The sequence below is a fragment of the Anas platyrhynchos genome, chromosome 24 (genome assembly GCF_047663525.1).
Source record: "Anas platyrhynchos isolate ZD024472 breed Pekin duck chromosome 24, IASCAAS_PekinDuck_T2T, whole genome shotgun sequence".
In the NCBI taxonomy this organism is placed as follows: domain Eukaryota; kingdom Metazoa; phylum Chordata; class Aves; order Anseriformes; family Anatidae; genus Anas; species Anas platyrhynchos.
Window position 1 is genome coordinate 610,355 of NC_092610.1, and position 15,095 is coordinate 625,449.

At 41.4% G+C, this 15,095-nt stretch overlaps 2 protein-coding genes across 7 annotated transcripts; both read left to right on the forward strand.

Moving 5' to 3' along the window:
- Positions 1-893: 893 nt before the first annotated feature.
- On the forward strand, positions 894-3,412 carry LOC101793493 (fatty acid-binding protein, liver). Its single transcript, NM_001310410.1, is given in 4 exon segments — positions 894-1,011; positions 2,004-2,176; positions 2,469-2,558; positions 3,302-3,412. Coding segments are annotated over 4 exon segments (381 nt in total). The 5' UTR covers positions 894-944; the 3' UTR covers positions 3,353-3,412.
- A 666-nt stretch (positions 3,413-4,078) lies between these two features.
- Positions 4,079-14,673, forward strand: SRSF10 (serine and arginine rich splicing factor 10). 6 transcript variants are annotated; one of them, XM_038167185.2, is made up of 7 exons: positions 4,085-4,358; positions 5,999-6,103; positions 7,789-7,892; positions 9,568-9,730; positions 10,039-10,092; positions 10,264-10,365; positions 13,463-14,673. In XM_038167185.2, exons 1-7 carry the CDS (start codon positions 4,294-4,296, stop codon positions 13,479-13,481), a joined length of 612 nt encoding a protein of 203 aa, XP_038023113.1. In that variant the 5' UTR covers positions 4,085-4,293; the 3' UTR covers positions 13,482-14,673. The 6 variants fall into 6 exon arrangements, with proteins under 6 accessions (XP_038023112.1, XP_038023111.1, XP_038023113.1 ...); XM_038167184.2 differs by lacking the exon at positions 13,463-14,673 and having other exon boundaries at positions 4,079-4,358; positions 10,042-10,092; positions 10,264-12,479; XM_038167183.2 differs by lacking the exon at positions 13,463-14,673 and having other exon boundaries at positions 4,082-4,358; positions 10,264-12,479.
- The last annotated feature ends 422 nt before the right edge of the window (positions 14,674-15,095 follow it).

Below are 15,095 nucleotides of genomic sequence, written 5' to 3' on the forward strand. Positions count from 1 at the left end.
CTGACCCATATAGAGTAACAAAAGTTAACTTAGAAAGGTCAGCTACCCCTGGGATATAGGCTCTATTTGAATTAAGCAATATAATTGCAAGACACACAATCTAGTGAATGCCTTCCAAAATCAACAACCATTCTTGCACAGACAGCAAGGAATATCACTCACTGTCTATAATGACTGAAGAATTCTTGGTGCAGTTGGTGAGAAGAAAAGTAACACATTCCATTTACTCCTTTAATTTCAGTCTCTAAGCAATGTTCCATATTTTATTTTACCTTTAATTTTCTATGTATGCAATGACTATTAAAAAAAAAAAAAAAAAAACTACATTTAATACAGATTTAGATGCACGTTACTGACATCTACTGGACAAAGTCATAACTGACTGTCCCACCCCAACGAGACTCCCTGCCATCCAGTGATTGGAGGACCATAATTTTGGAATAAATAGTTGTGGGTTTTATTCCCACCTTGTAAGTTCCAAGTGCCTGTAGTACAGAATATTGTGATGATTAGGAGGTTCCTACCCTACGACAGTAGTTACCTCACATCTATTTTACATTATGCCATTTTATCTGAAGAATTCTATCTAAACCACAGAAAATGCATTTAATTTAGAAGCTGTGAACAAAAAGAAAACAAATTAATCGATGTAACACTATACAACAATTATGAATAATTACCTGAGTTCAGTGACCCACAATAAACAGTACATCCCAGAAGGGTCGGTCAAGGTAGAACTTTGTAGAAAGCAGAATGAACTAGAGGTTATGATCATTAAGAACAAATAAACGATTAATAATTGTTACTTCACTGTTAATAATTAGCTGATCATCTCACAGTTTGGGCTGGCCTTACCCTTTCCATAAATAGCATCTGAGTGACCAGGGGAAGCCCTCATTTTCCTGCTAGCATCACTGCCCCCACACTGCGTTGTACCTTCCACAATGGCATTCAGTGGAACCTGGCAGGTCTATGCACAAGAGAACTATGAAGAGTTTCTGAAAGCTCTTGGTAAGTGTCAAGTTACTTCTGAAACAATTTCCTTGATTTGCAACACATGTTTTGCATGGCATCTTTTATTACAGTATTTCTATGTGCTTGTTTTTTTTTTTTTTCTTTTGTTTGTGTGGCAAACTACAAACTACTCCCTATCAGGTAAGTCTATTTGATTTGAAAATGAAAAGAAGCAATCTTAACACCAGTCCCTCATTAAAAAAGAGGTATATCAGAAAAAGACTTATTTTGGTTAACACATAATTTTACAAATACATTTAACTAGAATCAATTTGTCAATGACATACAGATTTCCAATGTGCTTTAGTAGAGGGGGCGCTTTCCCTAGCATTACTGATTAATGTATGTGATAGCTGTTTCATAATCTAGAAAGAATTGACTTCGTAGTTATGATTTCATAGGTGCCAGCATTAATAAAAATGCGCTTATCCTCTTGACAGTCTTGGCAAAAAGATTCACATGTTTTTAAAAGTAAGAGATGTTCAGTAGAAAAAACTCAGATACAGTTGACAAGCCTAGCTCTGCAGTGTGATGCCTACAGCATTTTTTTCTGCTAAAGATGACACCTTCAAGTCATGCTAGAGACACCCTGTTAAGGTAGTTTGAGGTACCTGCACTGTTGCAGCTCCAGCCAGACAGATAACCGTCATCTCCAGCGTCCCTGGAAAGAGATGAGGGAAACTGAATAACACACATAGTGTTAGTCACAGAGAAATGTCACGCTGTGAGGAGCCATTCCTGAAAGAAACAAAACATTGTCACACAGTATTAATCACTACAGTATCTAAATCTGCACAGAGTAGATGGAATGGAACAGCATGTCCATCGAGAAGTGAGGAATCCAAAACAGGATTTGCCTTTTACCTTGGACATCATTTTCTGTCATTGGTTTGCACCTTCTGCACCTTGATCAGAGAAAAGAATTGGCTATTTCATATTGATGCACTACGTCATAACAGAAAAAGTAATTTTTTTACCTTTTTTCACAGCACTGTCAGAAGATATTATCAAAGTCGCTAGAGATATTAAGCCTGTTGTTGAAATACAGCAAAAAGGAGACGACTTTGTGGTGACGTCAAAAACACCCAAGCAATCTGTAACTAACTCATTTACACTTGGAAAAGAAGCTGACATTACTACTATGGATGGCAAAAAGCTAAAGGTAACAAATTTCAGGAACAAGTGCATCTCTATTCATCTTTATACTTCACTTTCTGTGCATGAGTGAAGCCTGTTTGTATCACTTCCATTACCAAAAAAAAACATGCATACATCTATCATTTCAACAAACAGAAATGTTTCTTTTAAAACTCTTATTAAAATACTGCGATCTCCTGCTTAAATTAGCAGATGTAATTATGAAGCATCGGTATCATCTGCATTGATTTCCTATCTATGTCTAATTGAATTTCACTAAATCTTCAATTTTTTATGTTTTCTATCTGCTTCAACAGTGCACGGTGAACCTAGTAAATGGGAAGCTTGTGTGCAAATCAGATAAATTCTCTCATGAGCAAGAAGTTAAAGGAAATGAAATGGTGGAGGTAAGTGTTAGAAAATAGCGGTGCATTAAAGGAATGCTGAAGGGAAAACATTCTGTGTTGATTAGCTCTTAAGCGTGGGCTCAACACATTTAAAAAAAAAAATGCTGGCCCCCGAACTGCTTTATTACTTGCAGAATTCCTTGCAGATGCTTTTGAGAACTATTATCCTGGGAACAATTCTAAGCACTGGAGAGTGAAAGGCTTTAGCTCGGGAGCATTAGGTAGAAAGACTCCTTATAAATTCCTGTAGATGACAATACAGCTGGTCCACTGACATTTCTTCAAAGTCCTTTAGTAAGTTCTAGATGATTTATCACTGACAAAGAGCTTTTCTCTATAGAGTTAAGCTCATCACATTACCCAAGCAGACCTTTTTAGAGAAGACTACTACCAGCATGCGAGCTGACTACATGAAGGTTATGTCTTTTGGACATGCAACTTCCTAAGATCGATTTGAGTGTTTCAGACTACTTTTCTAAAACTAAGCAAAACACGTGGCAAAATAACACATCACTGGGATGGTGGATTTCTGTTATGGGAAGCCTGTCTTTCCTGCACTATATACTATATACTTTGTTATACCTGTACTTATAGGCAGGCACTGAGACTTCTGCTAGGCTCTGTGGAATATTCTTGTGGAATAAGATGGATTTATAAATGAAATACAGAAACTTCTAGTCACGTAGCTATAAATAGGCATCCTAAAGCCCAAATGAAAAGCAAGTTGTGTTTGTCCCCTACAGACTATAACTGTTGGTGGAGTAACGCTCGTCAGAAGAAGCAAGAGAGTTTAATCGCCGATCACCTTCCTCGTGACACCTCTCCCTACCCAAAATAAAGTGCCCTTTCCGTAAGGCCTGCTCTTTGCTATCTGCACATTGTGCTGCGGCCGGCCCGTCCTCACCAACCCCCCCCCGTCCTGCCACGAGCCCCCAGCCCCTCCGTCAGCGCCCTGCTGGGGGTGAGGGCAGCGGGGAGATGAACGTGTCTTCCCTCCTCAGGCACTGAGTAAAAGGGTTCAGTTCCCGTTGCCGTGTTTACACCGTGTGGGGACAGGGACAGGGGCGCAGTGAGGGCTCAGTGTGTCACGGCTGTGAGGGAGGGGCTGCGGCAGCGCACAGAGGGGTAAACAAAGCCGAGGCGCTCCGTGCGCAGGGGCAGGGGCACATTTTGACAACACAGCCCCAAAATCCCCGAATCTCAGCCCAAACACAGGCGGGCCGCGGGGGGTGGGGCCGCCCCTCAGGGCGGGGCGGGGCCATCCCATGGGGGCGGGGCCAAGTCGTGGGGGTGGGGCCAAGTCATGGGGGCGTGGTCGTCTCGTAGGGGCGGGGCCGCAGCCCCCGCCCCGCCGCCGCCAGCAGGGCCGCGCGCGCGCTTCCCCCCGTTTGGGCGGGAAAAGCCAGCCGCCGCCGGGGCGGAGCGAGGCGCATGCGCGGGGCGGGCGGGGCCGCTCCCGCTCTGGCCGTTCCGCGCGTGCGCGCGGGCGCCCGGCGGCCCCAGGCGGCATGCGCAGTGCGGGCGGGGCCGCTTTTGGCGCCGGCGGCCCCTTCCCTCGCGCGCCGCGCCTCGCGCCGAGCTCTCGCCGGAAGCCCCGCGGGAAGTCTCGCGAGAGGCGGGCGGGCGGGCGGCGGCGGCGCTGCGTGCAGCTCGCAGGGGTCGCCTCAGCCGCTCGGCTCCCCGCAGCGCCCGGGCCCTGCCGCTCGCCGCCCCCCCCCGCCGCGCCGCCGCCGCCATGTCGCGCTACCTGCGGCCCCCCAACACCTCGCTCTTCGTGCGGAACGTGGCCGACGACACCCGGTGAGGGGGGGGCGGGCGCGGGGCCGCGCGGGCTGCGGCGGGCGGGCTAGGCCGCGGGGCGGGATGTGAGGGGAGAGGGGGGGCGGGGAGGGGACGGGACCCGCGGCCCCCGCCCGCCGCGCTCCGTGCTCGGCCCCCGCGAACAAAGCTGGGAGCGAGCCCCCGGCGGGGGGGGGGGGGAGGCCGGGCGGGTGGCCCCGGGTGGCCGCGTGGCCGCCGCCGTTCCCGCGGCCGTGGGCGCCGCTCGCCGCCCGCCCCCTGCCCCGGCTCGCGGCTCGGGGCGGGGACTTGTAACGAATCGGGACAGTCAAAGAGCCCGCACTGCCGGGTTCGGTGCTCGGCTGTTCCCGGTACGCTGCTGGGCCTCTCTGTTCGCCCCTGCAGTTTATCGGCTCCCCTCCGCGTTTGTTACCGCCCGTGGGGCATCCCCAGAGCGCCGCGGTCCGGAGCGGGCGCACGAGTTGGAGCTGCTGCGGAGGGTCCTGCGGGGCCGCGGTGCTTACCATGAGAGCCCCAGTTCTTAAACCTGCCGCTTGCACCAAAGGTGTTCGGCAAATAACAACAGCGAAGGCATAATGGAAAGAACTAGGAACCATATAATGATTAAAAATATAAATAGCCTCAAGTTAAGAGTGGTATTTCTTGGGTCAGTTCTCGTTCAGTGCCAGGAGAACTTTTCCTTACGGGCAGAGTCAGGGAAGAAGACTTTCAAACTTTTTTTAAAAACAGCGTGCCTCCCATTCAGGCTTTAAGCTTCAGTGAAATGGTGCGTTCTTTTTAGAGATGGTCTCGTTGGGGGATTCTGAAGCTGGTTGTTTCAGTTGCCTTCTGCAGTCAGTGACTATGAACAGCATGGATTTTTTCCTAACGGATGAGAAACATCAGTAACTCTTCCCTGTCACATAAATAACATAATGCATCAGTCTCCCTCATATGGGTTATTGTCCTAAAATGGCACGGGAATAGATATGTAAAGAAGCTGAAGTAACTAAGAAACCTTCCCAGTGAAGAGACGGGAGTTATTCCAAGTGCAGTTACGGATCTGGGGAAGGGTTTTGCACTCCACTCTCTAAAGCCACATCTTCGGAACAGCTGACCTGAGGGCATGAGTGGTTGCTCACTCGGTTCTGTTCTGTTTGAAGTGGTTGTGAGTATTGATAATCCTATGGAAATTATTTCGTGCCACTGAACTATTATTAAGCTTTTTCTTTGGATGGTACAAGTAATGTTTACGTGCTGTAAAATCCACGTTAATAGGTTATGCCATGCTTAACTCTTAGATCCTTCTTTGGACTTTCTGCCCATCTTTGCACTGAACTTGCTAATGCCTGTCACTTCTCATCTCAGTTTGCACTTCGATTACTGAGTTATGCTGAACACAGGACTGAAAATACCAGGGTCACCTCAAGCATCCTGAGGCTTGACAGTGTCTTAGGAAAGCCCGGTGTGTTGCTTAACAACGAATGACTAAAACGCTTCCCCCCCCCGAATATATTTTTACATGCGTTCTGTACCAGGAGCTTGCAAAAAGATGGGTGGTCGTACTGGGGGTAGATTTTTATTTTTTTTTTAATTTACTTAGCAGATGTTTCTTAACACCTTTAATAGTGAGAAGACATGAGATATTTGTGATATTCTAGGTCTGAAGACTTGCGCCGTGAGTTTGGTCGTTACGGGCCTATAGTTGATGTATACGTTCCACTTGACTTCTACACTCGTCGTCCCAGAGGATTTGCTTATGTTCAATATCCTTTCTTCAGATGGCTGATTAGTGAGGGGTGTTGAAGTTTGAAATTCAAGTTTGTGTAAGAGGTAACAAATCTAAATGAAAAAGCAGTTTACTTCTGTGTTGTATCTGATAAGTGTCTTCTGTTGTGGTGTCTCATTATTTTTGAAGATTAACTTATCTGCCATTTGCTTTGCCTTTTTGCAAAACTTAAATCAAGTCCAGTAATATAAAAGCTTGCTTATGTCTCTGAAATTGATATGATGTGATTTAAATGAAAATTTATCGCTGATTCAGAATTGTCTACCAAGTTTTTATTATAACTGCTATGTAAGTAAACTTGTGCGTAGCAAACTGTGGCTAGTATTCGTTGTTAATTTAACAAATGGGAACTGCAATCAATCAAAAGCAGATTGTATAAAAAATGAGGTGAACTTCTTTCTTTAATATTGTCCCCTAATTTGCTGTCCTCTGTTGTTGCCTCAGAGTGTAAAGCTGTACAGTAATGGCGACCCCAAAGAGAAAGCATGAAAGAACCTTTAGAGTAGAGTTCAACAATTGAGGCAAGTAGACAAGCCAAAGACCTCTTAAGGATCAGGCTTGAAGAGAAGGGACAGTTTGGGAAAAGAAAAAATACAGAAAAGCTGGAAGAAGGACAAGCCATAATGGGAGACAAAGCTTCGCTTTATCTGCAAAAGGGGGAAAAGGTTGTTTTTCAAAGTTAAAGATAAAGCCATCTGTCATTTTTGGCCAAGCATCTCATGACAAGTCCTTCTGACAAGCCCTTAAAGAGTTAAAGGTCAAGATGAAGTTGAATGGTGGCCAAGATTAAAGGAGTCATACCTGATGTATCCTACAGAATAACAGTTTTTCTTCTGTTTGTCACGTAAGCAGTAATTTGAATGATTCTGGTTTAGTCCGTTGACAAAACCTGTAATATTTCTCTGGTGGGTACTGTTGTAACTGTGGTCTTGACTGAAAATGCGTTCGTTTTGGTTTATCCAGATGCGTGTTCCTACAGTTTGTGTTCTGCACAGATGATGCTGATCATGAGCGGAGTGGCTATCAGGAGGAAGGCAATTCATTCTTCCAGACCACATTGCTAGAAGTTGTGTGAATTGAAGTAGTGATCAATCGCACAGACCAAAATTAGTAATGATCGTGTTACTGAGCTTTGGGCCTGATTGGTAGAGCAGTTGGTAGTTCTGTTACATGCTTTTATCTCAAGCTGCTGGAAGTCTGTATATATGTCCTTGGTATTATGTAACTTGAACCTAAAAATCAACTGGTGGCTAAAAAGAAAAGCTTCCTCACAATTCTAAAATGAATAGACATGTATCGATTTGCTTCCTGTTAGCATGCCTACCAATTTCAGAACTATTTTCTTCCATAAAGTGGATGTAGTACAGAGAACTGAATAACCATTAACAAATAATGTATCTTGGGAAGGATTCTCTTTCTTCCTTACATGTGGATATTGCATAGCAATTGCTTGCTGATGGATAAGTCCATGGCCATATTGTGAGGGGTTTTTTTATTGTAGTTCTCAATCATTGGTGGCTAATTTAAAAATTGCTACAGTGTGGGCTAGTATGAACAAAATAGCCAGAAATAATGGGCTGCAAAACTAGAAGATATCTGACTTTTTTTTGAATACCAAATCTGTAAACTACTCAAATTCCCAAGTACCTTAACACTCACCACATTTGAAGATGTCCGCGATGCAGAAGATGCTCTTCATAATTTGGACCGAAAGTGGATTTGTGGTCGACAGATAGAAATCCAGTTTGCGCAGGGTGATCGGAAGAGTAAGTGCCTCCTCGTGCGTATTTCATCAGGATGTGTTTAGTGCCAGATGACATTACACGTGTTAGTAATTGCTGGGAAAAGTTTCTACTTGCATATAAATAGTGTGTAGATGGTTTTGCTTTTTATCCAATAACTGTTATAGAATCATAAGATGGTTTGGATTTAAAAGGACCTTATTAACGTCTTTCGTTTTAATTAAAAACAGATAACTAAGTACAGCAGTCAACGCAGTATGATTCTTGCTAGCTGAAGATACTTAACTCTCTGTGCAGCTTTGTCAAGCTATTTTGCAGGAACACGCTGTCAAAAACTCCCTGTCAAAATGAGTAGCTCAATTGTAATGTGTTGTGATGTTTATATTGTGTTGAAGTGTGTTCGTGATTCTTTGACGTTTCCCAGTGCAGTCCAGTTTCCAGGATTGAGGTAATGTCTTCATTTTCATTTGGCTTCAGGATATTTTAAAAAAAAAAAAAAAAAAAAAAAAAGACAAGGTATCTCATTTCAACTTGGAAGAGAAGTCTTATTTTCTGAAGTTAATTGTAAAGGCAGTTTACATCTTTTATCTGTTATTCATGTATGTATTCTTAATATAGAGATAGATACATATATTTACCAAAAGCGTGTTTGTTTTTTATATAACAGATACCTGTTGGTCTAAAACAGGACTGTAATATTCATGTTCAGCTCAGGAATAAGAGTGCCATAAAGATCTTTCAGTTAAAACTGTCAAGGTAGTCCTTGAACGTACCATTTCAACTTTTATTGAACTCAGTGGAAATCATGCTCTGAAGAAGAAACTTCTGTCCTATATGTAAACACTGGGATTTCTTTTAAGTTTCTAAACAAAAAAATAATTAAATCTACTTTCCTGTTGTCAACTGGAACAGTTCAAACATAAAAACTTTAGCTGATAGGGCAGGTAATGTTTATTATAGCATGATGTATTTAAAATACATTGACTGTGGCTTTTGCAATTGAATGAAAATCAGATTTAATACAGACAAAAGAAAAGCTGTGCTGCTTTGAGAAAATAGAAGACTTCTAATTTAATTAATTCTGATTATTTTAATATTCAAGCTACAGAGTGAATGTGCAGTGTTGTATAGGGAAGAGGGCTACTTTTAGAATCCAGCTCCTTTGTGTGGCATCGATTGCTGCCTCGGTATAAGTTGGCTTTCAATAATTAAAGAAGGCTGGGTCAAGTGTAATGCATGGCACTGTGTAGTCAAAAAAACGGGCGTTTAACTCACTGGTAGCTGCCACTTAAGGAAATTCAGGAATGCTAGAATGTTTCAGTCGTGGGTTTGGTTTGTCAGGTGGCCTCAAATCACTTCAGTCAAGTCTGTGTTCTGGCAGTGTGGAGCACTGCTCTCTTGCTGCTTTTGCTGGGTTTTGTTCTGGTTTGAGTTCGGTGGATGTTTTGTGTTTTTTTGTTTGTTTTTCCCCTCTTAGGTTGATAATACTCACAAAGCTGCAGCATTTAAAGCAGCAAAATCCAAGTGCTGTACAGCATTCTCATCTGTTTTTTCCTGTTCCTTTTACAATCATCTTTTCTAGAGACGTGAATGAGGATTTTTACTAAACATAAAGTGTATATGAATAGCATTAGTACTGTCGTTCAAGGGAAAACAGGGTACTATAACTTGAAACTTTAAATATTGCTATTTTTTACAGCACCAAATCAAATGAAAGCCAAGGAAGGGAGAAATCTGTACAGTTCTTCTCGTTACGATGACTATGACAGATACAGGCGATCCAGAAGTCGGAGTTACGAAAGGAGACGATCTAGGAGTCGTTCTTTTGATTACAGCTATAGAAGATCATATAGTCCCAGAAAGTAAGTGCAGTGTGTGTTCAGCTTCAACTACACGGCAGTCTGTTGGAGGAGAACCAACACACTGAATATTATATTAAATAGTCATTAAAATTTTAATATTCTTTTTCTGTATTCCCTTTGTAAATTGCTTGTGGGAGTTGCACACTTGCATGCTACATCAAATCAGAATAATTGAATGAAATTATTTTCTGCTTCATTGAAGAATAACTAAAAGCAAATGCACATTTCAAAAAATATATATTAATCACTTGCATGCATACATACATAGGTATTTGTCACCGTTTACTTTTTCTGATATACCTTTCTAGCAGTAGACCTACTGGAAGACCTCGTCGTAGCAGGAGCCATTCGGACAATGATAGGTAAAATAATTTTTACACCATTTAAATTGAAAACTAGAGCACTGTATTCCTTTAACTGTAGGTTTAAAAAAAGTTTCTCCTGCAAAAAATGGTAAACAATTTTTAATGTACTAGATGTCTAAGAATAGTGTTTTTACATTCAAATCTCCTCTCTCCCCTTTATTCTGATAGGTTCAAACACCGCAATCGATCTTTTTCAAGATCTAAGTCCAATTCAAGATCACGATCCAAGTCACAGCCCAAGAAAGAAATGAAGGCTAAATCACGGTCTAGGTCTGCATCTCACACCAAATCTAGAGGCACCTCTAAAACAGATTCTAAAACACACTATAAGTCCAGCTCAAGATATGAAAAGGAGTCGAGAAAAAAAGAACCAGCTAGATCCAAATCACAGTCAAGATCACATTCTAGATCTAGGTCAAAATCCAGATCAAGGTCTTGGACTAGTCCCAAGTCCAGTGGCCACTAACTGTATCCATGTTGGTTTTAGGCATGTAAGATTCATTTACACACAGTTCAGTTTACTTAAATTATCAGGAATACAATGTTGCAACAGTGCTAAAACAACAACAAGAAAAAACTTTTTGTCAGTTTTCCCTGTAGCAGACAATGGTTAAAATTGAAACAGTGTTGAGAAGCCACTGAGACAGAGGGGGAGAGAGAGAAGGAGAGAGAGAGAGAGAGAGAAAGAATGTCCTGGTTACATGTTATGGGCAGCTACTGAATTGATTGTGGTGTCTCTATGTATATTTTTGTAAAGATTTGCATTTTTAATGCTTAGATATTGGTGATGACTTGATTGATCGTAATTTGCAACATTGTCCTATTGAAAATGTCCTACCCGTAGAAATTGGTACCAGTTGTGCTGAACAGTTAAACCAACTGTTTAACTTGTTCTTTAATGCTGAACTTTGTGGTGAAATGGAAAACTGGACAGCTGTAGTGCAACACTGACTGCTGTGAAATGCAGACTGGTAATTTTATGTTTCCATTGTTCAAAGGCAGGTTTCTGTGTTCTCCATGCCCAGTGACACAAGTAGGTTGGTAAATGGAGCTCTGTGGAGAGAGATTTTTGAAATTTCTCTTCAACCCTGCCATCTGGAGAGATGGTACTAACGTTGCATAGACTACACAAGGAGAGAGTTAGTCTCGGAAGCTCGTTCAGAGAGCGTGCAGTGTTGTGACTTGTCAGCATAGAGGCTTCACTGCTTTGGGCCTGGCTGCTAAGCGTGTAAGGGGGGAAAAACACCTCGAAATGGAAAATTAAATTCAGATTTCAGCAAATGACAGAGCAACTAAATATTAGGTTGTGTGTACATTTTAAGCAGTTTTTGTATCTATTCTAAATTTTAGTGAGCAGTTAACCATGAAATTGCTTAGTTTTCCTGCTGTTAGATACAAGTAGATTGTTTCAAGTTGTGTGTGTACAGTATATAAGAACTAAACTTCTATGCCAATGACTCCTGTGGTTAGTTGGTGTATTCATAGGTATGAAGCTGTAGCCATCTCTCTTCTTGGGTAACAAAGGCTTGCTTTTACACATCAAAAAGTATTTAGTTGAGCAAGTCTAAATCACTTCTTCCTCAGAACGACTAGTGGACTGGTTACAAGGTTTCGTTTTACTTAAGAACAAGTGTTTAAGGTTGGATATGAACAAGAGCTGCATCTCTAGATATTTAGTTTCACTAATACAGTATATTTAGTAAATTGAATGTGAAAAATAACAAAACCAGTGTGTAATCTTACCAGTATTTCTCTAGAAGGCAAGATATTTTGTTATGAAAATGGCTTTTGGCATTTTTTTCTATTTACCTTCAAAAGCCAGCATCAAACACCTAGTGTTCTGTGCTGTCTGTGTAGTAGCATATAATGACATTGATTTTAAAAAGTTCCTTTTTAGAGAAATGTTTTAGGGTTTGGTTCTAGTGTGTTCAGCAGGGCCTTTGAAGAAATGCAGATGGCTTTTAAATATTAGCAGTGGAACGTGCTTAGGGAATTGATTCTAGGAACCTTTGTACGTTTGATAGTATTTCTAACTTTTTTCTTTACTGTTTGCAGTTAATGTTCATGTTCTGCTATGCAATCATTTATATGCACGTTCCTTTAATTTTGTAGACTTTCCTGGATGTATAGTTTAAAAACAGCATAAAGTCTATTTAAAACTGTAGCAGTAGTGTGCAGCTCTAGCAGAGGAAAGTTGTGGGATTAAACTTTGTATTTCCTTTCTTATAGAGGCTTCTAAAAAGGTATTTTTATATGTTCTTTTTAACAAATATTGTGTACTACCTTTAAAACATCAATGTTTTGATCAAAATAACTAAAGACCTAGCTTATTTTCTGCTTGCTGTAAATTTAGCAAACATGCTGTAATAAAAAAATGAAGGAAATGCTGATCCACTGGAATTATTGTAGCTTTAGAATTTGACTCCAGAGCATGGTTAGGCATAGATCTGTGCATCCCTTACGGAGTAAAATCCTTACTATGGTATTTCAGTAAAGTCAGGAATTTGTTTGATGTCTGAATAAATATTTCATATTTTTAAAGGGGTGTTAGACAAAATAAGAACAACAAGCAAATGTTTCAGTCTAATATATTGACGTTTCTTTTTCCATTAACTTCCATTATTGCTGGATGAACTTCCCTATGGTTATAATTCAGATGTTAACAGACAGGTTATGAATTACTAGAAGTCAATGATTGAAGATTCATTTAGAATCAAATTTCTAGTAACAGCTCATCATTTTACACGCTGCCTAAAAAAGTGCCAGCAATGGTTCTCTACAAAGTTGTAAAACTTTGACATTTAGAACTCGAGTTGCCTCTTGGCACCTGTGGTACATACAGCTAGTCCTTCTTGAGCCACTGAATAAAACAATTCTGAGGAACACTTAAATGCTTTGGTAAGCCCACTCTTACGTTTCCGAAGCTGAGCTGTGATTTTCTTGTAGCTGTGCATAGAAGTGTCTTGTAACAGCAGAAAACCCACACTCTTTAGGCTTCTGTGAATTAATACAGTCTTCGGAACTAAAATTCCACTTAGAAGTGGTCCACCGATCTCTTGGGAGTGTGTGGTAATGCTTTAGTCAGCAACCTGCAGGGGGTTGCTGTAATCAGGGTTCCCATGTTAGTCCAGCCAGAACTGCAGCTGGATCGGTGGGGAGGAAGAACATCTTTGTGGTCCAGGCTGAGGTTCTGATTTGTGACTGAAGAGTAACAGTGACATACCTTAACTATTGTGTCAGCATGTCCTTATATTGTGTGCCTCAACATTTGTGTATAGCACAGTTTATTTTTTGTTTTAAAAATCCAATTCATTGCAAGTATAATGTAGTATCTGACAGTTCTGATGGTTCTTTCTTTCTCTCCCAGAGGTAGGACTAAACTTTGACTTGACTTGTGTATATGAACAAGCCAGAAAAGCCGAACACAAACCCACGATGTTTCAAGAGTGCATGAATAAAGATGTTGTCCTAGTTCTTGCTCCCATGGAAAAATTGTGAAGAAGCTGTTCTGTGGGCCTTTCAGTTGGGGACGAGTTAGCAGGATGTGGCCAAAAGGGCAGGGAATGTTTACGCATTCACGCAAGTCAAGCCACAGCCCATCTAGATAACATCTCCCTTCCTTGATGCAGGTATCCTGTGCCTGCTCTAAAACAGCAGTAGCCTGTCTTGTGCAAGCTACCCGCAGGTTATGCACAGCTGGAATGCAAGAACATAAGCAGGCTACAAAAGATCATGTATAGGCATCTTTCTTTTGGAGTCTCAAGAATGGTGGGAATTATGTTTTTCTGTGGTAAACTAGATTTTGTCATTCCTGCAAAATTTGTAGAATTGAAGTAGTATGTACAAATTCTGCTGAAAGTAATGCTGTGCTCCAAAGTGTCTGCAGCGTATTGATTTATCTCAGCAGTAATAGAAGGCTCTATTGGAACTTCTTTTTCACTAAAAGTCCACGCACCCAACTGATAATTAAAAATCTTAAATTTAGTGGTTAAGTAGCTGGGTGTTTAAATTAGGGACTATGATAGACTGGTCTCTGAAAGCTAAATGTTATCCTTTCTGTCTTCTAAAGATGTTTAAATGTACAGTATAATGGCTTTATTCAAAGTGGAAATCTTCAATTTAAATGTTATTTTGAGCTCTGCTCTTGGAAAGAGCTTTTTCTTTTTCCTTGTTTAGTCTGGGGTAACAGCTTGAAGTCTGTTCAGAGAAGGGTAATTGGATTGATACACATTGCAGCACTGCTACGTAATTTTTGGCAGGAATGTTGCAGATAGCATTTTTGAAATACAAAGGAATAAATTTACACATTTTTAGGACATAATCACCCATTAATAATTGCTGGTTTTCTCCATTTATCTTGTAACTTGCTTAAAAAGTTTGTAGTCCATTGCTATAATAATTGTCTACAGATGCTCTTACTGATGAGACTATTATAGGAAGGGAAGACTATGTACCCTGTAGTGTGTTTGATCAAAAGATGCTGTTTTATTCATACACATCCTTTCTTCTTGAGTTTTGTGTTCCATCTGTGCAAATAACCCTGTGAATTGGGAATAAAATGTACAAGTTTTGACTATATCTTGAGAGCACCTTCTGACTTAATTAATACAGCTGTAGTCTGTTGCAGATTGTCAACCAAGCACTGAAATAACCAAGGGTGTTTCCTCTAGCTCAGAGGGCTTGAGCCAGTGACTGGAGGCAGCAGAGCAGGACTGCAGCTGTACTCAGCTGTGCCTCAGTTGCACTCTCAGAGTAGCGCCTCTTGCTCCTGAGTGCAGCTTTCCTGGGCAGTAATTCTCAAGCCTGTTGCTTGCCAATTGCTGGCAGGAATGGATGAGAGGCCTGGCACTGAAGAAACCTCCTTCATTGTTAAGTAATTTCCAGGTTCTTCAGACAGTCATAGCCTAAAGAGACACATGGAACGCTCACCTGGGGTTTCTAAGGTTGCTGATGCTTTTTGCAATCCTCTGGTTTGGGGCCGCTTACCAGTAAGAGTGGTG

Bases quoted from the DNA above. Each gene is read 5' to 3' on its own strand.
- SRSF10 (XM_038167183.2), top strand. From the start codon at position 4,294: ATGTCGCGCTACCTGCGGCCCCCCAACACCTCGCTCTTCGTGCGGAAC. The intron at 6,104-7,788 runs ATATCCTTTCTT...AACACTCACCAC, and splicing joins AGAGGATTTGCTTATGTTCA to ATTTGAAGATGTCCGCGATG. The intron at 10,093-10,263 runs GTAAAATAATTT...TTATTCTGATAG, and splicing joins AGCCATTCGGACAATGATAG to GTTCAAACACCGCAATCGAT.